Source organism: Vombatus ursinus, unplaced genomic scaffold, assembly GCF_900497805.2.
Source record: "Vombatus ursinus unplaced genomic scaffold, bare-nosed wombat genome assembly UNPS02011431.1, whole genome shotgun sequence".
Lineage (NCBI taxonomy): Eukaryota > Metazoa > Chordata > Mammalia > Diprotodontia > Vombatidae > Vombatus > Vombatus ursinus.
In genome coordinates, this window is record NW_020951209.1 from 271,265 (window position 1) to 280,462 (window position 9,198).

A 9,198-nucleotide genomic window follows, 5' to 3' on the forward strand; every position below is an offset into this window, starting at 1 on the left:
CCTGTCCCCTTAAGCGGACTCATGGTATGTGACCAGAAGTACCTTCAGGGTCCAAGGCTCCCATGTTGGGGCCTCCTGTCACCTGGAATTCCCCTTCCTCTGTCTTGCCCTTCCCCAGCTTGAACCAGAAAGTCAGCCGTGTGGTCATTTCAGTTCATTACTTCCAGCTATGCCAAATGTTCTGGTCCAGGTCTGACTCATATTCATCATTTCTTATGGCAAAGTAATATTTGATTATAACAAATCAATCAATCCCCTTTATGAATAGGAAGAATTCAGGGAAGTATGGAAAGATGATACCTGTCCTTACTTTGTAGACGATGAGGACTATAGGAGTGGAACATTGTGTATATCAATGTCAGACTCAGTTCATGAGCTGGTGAGTTTTGCTGAATTCTCTATTCCCCAACTTCCCTTTTTCACTCTTTGTTGCAAGTGATAGTTTGATGGGTGTAGAAGGGATGTGTTAGGGAATGGAGGTGATGTTAAAAGAAATCAATAAAAAATTTTTTTAAAAGAAAAGAAAAAAAGTCCAGTTTTAACAAAGGCTATAAGGTCAAATGCTAATCCTTTTCCTAATGCCAGCATTACAATAAACTTCTATTAGGTCTTGAAAGTCTCAAAAGAAAGGCATTCTTCCTCTAAACTCAAGAAAATCTTTCTTTAAGTCAGGTCAGATTATGCAAGGAAAAAACTTGGAAGTAGAAAAGGGTTTTGGGGGGGATGGATGAGGAAAGAGATGCTGACCACCCTCAACTGTTTTTGGCACCTCAGATCTGTGGATGGCTCCTGAGCACCTCCGAGAAGCAAATGTGTCTCAGAAAGGTGATGTGTACAGCTATGGGATCATCATACAAGAGATCATACTCCGAAGAGAAACCTTTTACACATTGAGCTGTCGGGATCAGAAAGGTAAGGGTGTACAAGCTGGGTGCCGCAGAAAAGAACACTAACCTACATGTCAGGAGATGCGTGTTCTAGCTGAGGTTCTGGTACTAACTCTGACGCAAGATAGTTCACTTCATCCCTCGGTGATGAAGCATGCTGAGCTCTACTTTTCTTTTTCTATAAAATTAGAGCAATGATCTCTGTTCAGAGATGTAGTATGGTATAGTGGACCTCAGAGTCAACAGGTTCAAGTCTTGTCTCTGACAAGTCCTGGCTATATGACCCTGGGCAAAGTTACTTAACCCCTGAGCGGCCCAGGAAAATATCTATGACCGTAAATTGCAGAAGAGTTGCTAATCTGCCTTAGTGGAGGTACCTTTATCAGTCAATAAACATTTATTAGGTATATATTAAGTACAGCTAGGGGGCGCCATAGTGCAAAGAGTATCAGGCTTGGAGTCAGGAAGACTCTTCCTGAGTTTAAATCTGATGTCAGACACTTACTAGCTGTGTGACCCTGGGCAAATCACTTAACCCTGTTTGCCTCAGTTTCCACATCTGTAAAATGAGCTGGAAAAGGAAATGGCAAACCACTCTAGTATCTTTGCCAAAAAAACTCAAAAGAGGTCATGAAGAGTCAGACACAAACAAACAACAACAACAAAGTGCCAGTCATTGTGATAAGATCAATTTCATATACCAATGAATTCACAGGTCTGGTCCAAAAAAAAAAAAATCGCTACCTCATCTATTTTACAGAGTTCTTATGAGAATTAGATGAAGCAACTCATGTGAAAGAGGTTGGGATAATATAAATGCTAAACAAATATGGAGCATCCTAATTATAATTATTATTGTGGATTGGAAGACCTTACCATGATTCCAGTTTTATTTCCTTTCTATAATGATTCCAATAGAAGAAGTATCTCTGTTTGATACCTGTGCTCAATCATTCACTCTCGCTAGATGACATGGGTCATGTTCTTAATCATAGAATATTGGCAATTGTTACATTGACTAGCCCCAACACACCTCATCCCTGGATCTTATGATGTCACTGCCACAAGGGATAATTCTCCTGTCCCTCTGACCCTCTCACCCGGTGGTTTTGCTTAATGTGGCTGCCAAGGACACCAATAGCACTTGTCGAGGGGAAGTTTGCTGAAAACCAAAATTCAGGCTGCTGTTGAAATGTGTAACTACTGTGTATTATCTCCTTAGAGAAACTTTACAGAGTGGAGAATAACAAGGGTTCAAAACCATTCCGCCCAGACCTCTTTCTGGAGACAACTGATGAAAAAGAATTGGAAGTAAGGCCTATCCTCCAGAAGACCCTTCTCCTACCTCCAGATCATATTCTTCTACCTGCCTGAGCCATTTCTGATCAACCAGATGATGACGTCCAAAAATGTTAGGAAGTGGAACAAGAATCTCCTGCTTTATCTACTTCTTCCTTTCCTATTCTTTACTCTTTCCCCTTCACTGCTCAGTCATTGGCACATTAATTCATTAGCTCACCATCTTGCTTGTAGTCACTTGGTTCACATCTATGGTCATAATGCACCAACCCATTCCATGCTCTTCCTTGACTCAGGGAGACACTTTGATGTTGTAGAAAGAGCCTAAGACATGAATTCAGAAGACCTAGCTTGACCCCATTTACTTGTCCTGTGACATTTGGCAAGTCATTTAACTTTTCTGGGTCTGTTTTTTCATTTATAAAAGGAAAGGAAAGGGAAAGAAAGTAAGAAAGGGAAAGGAACAAACATTTATATAGTGCCTACCTACTATGTGCCAGGTACTGTGCTAAATGCTTTGCAAGTAATATCTCATTTGACAAGATGATAAAATGTCATTCCCACCTCATGAGGACTATTGTAAGGATCAGTGATAGAATATATATAAAACACTTGGGAAAGGAATTATCATTTATACTACTATGTGCCTACTATGTATCGAGTATTATGCTAAGTGTTTTTACAAATATTATCTCATTTGATCTTCACAACACTGGGAGTTAGATACTATTATTATCCCCATTTTATATCTGAGGAAACTGAGGCAAACGGAGGTTAAGTGACTTGTCCAGGGTCACACAGCTAGTACGTGTCTAAGGGCAGATTTGAACCCAGATCTTCCTGACTCCAGGCCCAGCACTGTATCCACTGAGCCACCAGCTGCCTGTAAATTGCAAAGCACAATAAATGTAAGCTTTTTTATATTTTAATTTCTTACATTTACATTGCACACATATGTGTATGCATTTACATATTGATGTGTAAGACAACAAAACATAATAGACAGAAGAAAGACCATCAATCCCTGATGTAGTGTTTCCTGATTTGCTCACGCTGAAAAACGAACAATTGGCTCTTGCAAAGTTGGTTCAAGCTAACTGTAGTACATCCCTGGAATATATGCATATAGCTATATTTGTATAATATGCGTATTTGTAACATTTATCATTTCAGTACTCTACTTAAAAAATCTGTGATCACTCCCCACTATCGACTAAAGTCCTAGTGCTTTATAATTTCCTCACCTATTAAAGGTCCTCTAATATTTAGCCTAAACATATCTTTCTAGAGCCATCCCAGTCACCTTACAATGCTTGGAAAAAGAAGAATCAACAGAAAGAGTCTTGAGACTATTTTTGAAAATTACATTGGAGGGAAGAGGAGAATAAAAGGGGGTTAGAACTGCTGTTTGCAGTGGATGGGATGATAACCACAGATGAAAGTGAGAAGGCAAAGATGCTCAGCTCTAATTTTGCTAATATTTTCTCTGACAAGGAGAATCACCTTTGGACTAGAAGGGACAAAACAAATAGGGAATTGGTAACCAAGATAAGCCAGGATATGGAGGGCCTCTAGCTGCCCTTGGTGAATCTGTGATATGACCCGTATAAACAACATTTTCAGTGCCTGAAAGAACCAGCAGATGTGAGATGTAATTGTTGAGTCACTCTCAGTGATATGTGAAAGACCGCAGAGATTAAGAAAAGGCAGATGTGGTCATGATTAAAAAAAAAAAAAAAAAGGAAGGAAGGAAATGGAATCTGCTGACTCAATGCCAGCGATATTGACTTTGATTCCTGGAAAAAATTCTAAACTGTCTTATATGAAAGAATGATTGGTAAACATCTAGAAAAGGAAGTCATGATAGAGAGTAACTTGGTGCAGTGGGGAAGAAGGTTGGATTTGGGAGTCAGAGGACCCAGGTTTGTGTCTCAGTTTCGCTGTTTACCTTGAGCACAGTCACACTTCTCTGGGCCTCAGTTTCCTCATCTGTAAAATGAAAAAGTGAGTTTCTTCCAACTCTGAATCGATGATCTTTTTGTTTTTGTTTTTTGTCTTTTTGTTTTCCTTGTGATCCGAATCAGGGACGAGGTCCTGGGTATGTCTCTGTTTGTGTTTGTGCTTCTTCTTTTTGAGGGGCTGGATGGGAATCAGTTGACACTGTTTTGGCCGTGGGTTAGTGTGCAGGTGGAAGCCCTCCAGCATGGTGCCCGTGATAGAGTTGAAAGACCATAAAAGGCCGGTGTGGCTTTTTCAAGGAATATACTAAGTGTTTTTAACTTTTCGGTCTTGCTCAATCATTTTTCAGTCATGTTTGACTCTTCCTGATCCCATTTGGGGTTTTCTTGGCAGGGAGACTGGAGTGGTTTGCCATTTCCTTCTCCAGCTCATTTTACAGATGAAGAACTGAAGCAAACGGTGAAGTGACTTGCCCAGGGTCACACAGTTAATAAGTGTCTGAGGCCAGATTTGAATTCATGAAGATGAGTCTTCCTGACTCTAATCTCAGTGTTCTATCCACTTTGCCAACTAGCAGCTTTTTTTTTTTAAAGCTTAGTAAATGCTTGTTGAGGGCAGCTAGGTGGTACAGTGGAAAGAGCCCTGGAGTCTGGAAGACCTGAGTTCAAATCTGGTCTTAGACCCTTACAAACTGTATGACTCTGGGCAAGTCACTTAACCTTTTTTGCCTAGTTTCCTCATCTACAAAATGAGCTGGAGAAGGAAATGACATCTTTGCCAAGAGAATCCCAAATGGGGTCATGAAGAATTGGACATAAGTAAAATGATTGAACAATAACAACAACAGCAAATGCTCATTGACTTGACTTTTTAATATAGTTAATAAACTGGAAAATTGGGGGAATGCTATAGATGTATAGTAGTTTACCTAGGTTTTATCAGGGTATTTGATAAAAAGAAAATCCTCAAGCTATTCTTGGGGACAAGAGAGAAGTAGGCTAAATAAGAGTATAATTAGGCAGATTGGAGTTATTTGAATGACTGGCCCTAGAGAACAGACATTAATAACATGATGTAGTTTGGAAGGAGGTCAGCAGTAGAGTTCCCTCAGGGTTCTCTTCTTGGCCCTGTGCTGTTTAACATCTTTATCGATGATTTAGATAAAAGCATACATATAATACTCATCAAATTTAGAGATGGAAAATAAGTCTAGAGGGACGGTTAACAGATTTGACGACACAATCAGTTTTAAAAGATCTTAAGAGGTTGGAATTTTTAGCTAAATGGAATACAATGAAATTTAATCAAGGACAATGTTTAAAAATTGACATTACAGATAAAAGACGGGAGAGTTATGTGATTAGTTAGCAGTTTGTCTGAAAACAATCTGTGGATTATAGTAAACTGCAGCTTGATAAGAATCAATAGCATGATATAAACTGTAAGGAAGCTAATATGATGGGCAGGCTGCATTCAGAGATGTAGAGCACCCAGGAACAAGTTGGTGATAATCCTACCATACTCTACCCTGGTCAGGCCACATCTGGAGTATTGTGTTCAACTGTGGGCGCCATGTTTTAGGAAGAATACAAACTAATAAGCCGGAGAGTGTCTAGAGGAGGTCTAGTGGACTGATGAAAGACCTTGAGTGAAAGGTTGAGCTGTTTAGCTTGGGTAAGAGAAAGAATGATGGGGATGGAGGGGGTGGGGTCAGGGGATGGAAGGAAGCATGATAGCTATAGTCAAGGATTGTGATGTGAGAGATTGTATTTGTTCTGTTTTCCTCCTGAGAACACATCTACAATCAATGGTTGAAAGTGGCAAAGAGACAAATTGAGGGTGTATCTAAGGGAAGATTTCTTAAGGATGAGCTTTCCCAAAGAGGAATGGGCTGCCTCCAAAACTGGTGGTTCTCCTCAATAGAGGCCTTCAGTGAAAGCCTGGAGGACTACTGTCAGATATGTTGTAGAAGGAATTCCTTTTCAAATATGGGTTGGACAAGATGGCCCCATGATGTTTCTTCTGGTTTTTTATGTTTTTGGATGATGTGACAATTCCTTTCTTACATAGAATGCTCCAACCAAACTAGATGCATCTGTCATTATTATTCTGCCCTCTTCTTTGCTCAATCGTGCCTGGAAGAGATTCCTTTTACCCCCATCTGGGACTGTTGAAATCAATCCCTTAAATGAAGGTTTAGCTCAGGTGTTGCTATCCCCCTCATGAAGATTTCCCTTATCCTGCCCCCTGTCCCAACACCCCTACATATGCACACACACACATACACACAGAGGAATCTCTCTCTTTTCTCAAATTTCTCATATTACTTTAGACTTTCCCTTTTCCTTACCACAATCTGCCATATGTCATAGTTATTTGTGTACATACTTCCTCCTCACTATTAGATTATGAGCCACTTGAGATCAGGAACTCTGATAATTTCATCTTTCTATCCTTAATGTCTTCTACACATAGGCCCCTATGGTTAGTGTGTTGAACTTGGAGTCATAAAGAGCTGGGTTTTAATCCTGTCTCACACACTTATTAGCTGGGTGACTCTGGGCTCAAACACCTAAACTCTTTTCATCTCAGTTTCCTCATCTGTAAAATGATAGAGTTGGACTAAATGACCTCTAAACTCTAAATTTATACATTACACACACTCTCTAGTCCCTTTCCCTTTCTGTTTTCTCCCTGAACTACTCCAGAACAAGGCAGTGAGTACAGGCTGAAGCAATAGGCTGAACTTCATTGAGGATTTTTAGGCCCCATTATTCCTTTTGATGGTATAGGATATTTGGGGGGTAAAGTGAAGCCCATGGCAGTGACTGGGGAAGGAATCTAAAGATTAGTTAGTAGATTGGGGCTCCCCACATGCCTGTTAGAATTGTAGCCCGAGCTTAAAACATTCATTGGGGTTTTTTTTAATCCATTGTGGACAGGAAGATAAGCAGGATTCTATCATGATTCATCTTGTTGCCTTGACACAACCTCTCTCATGTTACCCCTGCTTGCTTCTAGGTACATCTGCTTGTTAAAAGTTGTTGGGAAGAAGACCCAGAGAAGAGACCAGACTTCAAGAAAATTGAGAGCACCCTGGCTAAGCTATTTAGGTATGAGTGGTATTCCTTGTTTTCTTTCCAAGAAATTCAGATTGTTTCCTCATCTGTAAAGTGGGGCTAATACTCACCCTGCCTCTCTGCATGGGTTGTTACAAGAAAAGTTCCTTGCAAACTGTTAAGTGCTATATATAGCAAAGGTTCTTACCAGGAGGATACTGGTAAGTGTTAAAATCTGGCTCTTGGGGGTGGGTGGGGGGAGAATGTATGCATGACTCTCTCTCAACATTATTTAACATTTTCTCCATCACTTTCTTAAGTCTAGACAATCTACCAAACAGTAAATCAAGCCCTGATTTGTAGTAATTGCCAATTTCTGAAGTCTCTAAAAATTTAACAATCAGCTCTTTATTTTTATTTATTTATTTATTTATTTTTGTTTTGTTTTGTTTTTAGGCAGTTGGGGTTAAGTGACTTGCCCAGGGTCACACAGAACAATCAGCTCTTTAAATGAATAAACAAAGTAGAACACAACCCTGCGTTTAACCAACTATTACTCTGGTTTATTCAGAGAAAAATATCCTATTTTTCTGTATAGGAATTCTTACCTATTTTGTAAAAATGATGAATATATTTCAGAGGATTAGACTCTGAAAACATAAAACCACAACTTTTCTGTCTATCACTTTTGCAAACTTTAATCACTGTATAAACATAATGATGCTTTAAGCAGAACCCAAGTATATTTAGAGTTGATTTCAAGGAGTCTTAATTACTCAGTCAGTTCTACATCATCTTCCCTAGCTATTCTGAGACCAATGTCAGCAGTCAGAGTTGTACAAGGTCAACAACAGGATGTTATGCAAAAGTTATGCAAAACAACAGATTTCACATGACCTCAGAGGAGGACATATTCTTGTTTATATATCTATGTGTGTATGTATCTTGGATACCAAACTCTTAGCGAAGAAATGTTACAAAATTTTTTTCCCATTTGACCATTTCCCTTTTTATATTCTCTGTGTATTAATGTTGTTAATGCAGAAGCTTTTTAATTTCATGTAATTAAAGTAATCCACTTTATTTTTTGAAATTGCCTCTCTCTCTTGTTTGGGTAAGAACACATCTCCTACCCATAGGGGCCAGAAGTATATGTTCTGCCTCTCTTCTTGGCATTGATCATTTAAAGGGATTCATTAAGCAATGAGATTCCTAATTGTAGGCCATCCCCTTCCCTGACACATCTCTCACCAACTAGACTAAAGCACAGAGAGTACTTTTTTTACTTTTTAATCTCCTGTACTATCTTCCCCAATGCCCTGCCCACATTCAATAAAGACTATCAAGCTGACTTAAGGCCCTTAGGACCTGCTCACAAAAATAAACAAACCTACCCATACTTCCCACACTTCTCAGTATAATAGAAATGTTGAACCCCAGGTAAGCATTAGTAGCCTAAAAAGACACATAGAGGATCAGATCTATGTGCTCTGTTTTCAAACTGGATTTAAAAATGTTTTCCTTGTCATCAGTATGCTTCGTTTAAAGACCTTAGACCTATGGACCTGTGCAAATTAGCATGGCAGACATGGCTCTCATATGATTCCACCCCAACTCCTACTTCTGGTCTTTCCTCCTGTGATAAAATAACTTTTCTTTATCTTTTCTACAGTAATTTTCACAGTCAAAACAGTGAGAGCTACATGGACACCTTAATCCGAAGACTTCAACTCTACTCTCGAAATCTGGAACACCTGGTGGAGGAAAGGACCAAGCTATACAAGGCAGAGCGGGACAGAGCGGATAGACTTAACTTCATGTTGCTACCCAGGTGAAATGAGGCTTCCTGCTAGTGTGGTTTCCCAGCATTCCATAGGTGTGCTTCATAGACTGTCACTAAGCTATGCTTCAGCATGTCCTTTAGGGGTTCTTTCTGGTTCTCTCTCTTCTCTTCTCTTCTCTTCTCTTCTCTTCTCTTCTCTTCTCTTCTCTTC

General features: G+C 39.6%; 1 protein-coding gene across 2 annotated transcripts in view; it reads left to right on the top strand.

Moving 5' to 3' along the window:
- GUCY2C (guanylate cyclase 2C) overlaps positions 1 to 9,198 on the top strand; it is a 103,558-nt gene that overhangs the window by 70,546 nt on the left and 23,814 nt on the right. For both annotated transcript variants that reach the window (XM_027856420.1, XM_027856421.1), the window contains 4 exons: positions 775 to 912; positions 2,110 to 2,198; positions 7,167 to 7,258; positions 8,877 to 9,035. In XM_027856420.1, the coding sequence (XP_027712221.1) occupies positions 775 to 912; positions 2,110 to 2,198; positions 7,167 to 7,258; positions 8,877 to 9,035 (478 nt within the window). The remainder of the gene's footprint in view (positions 1 to 774; positions 913 to 2,109; positions 2,199 to 7,166; positions 7,259 to 8,876; positions 9,036 to 9,198) is intronic.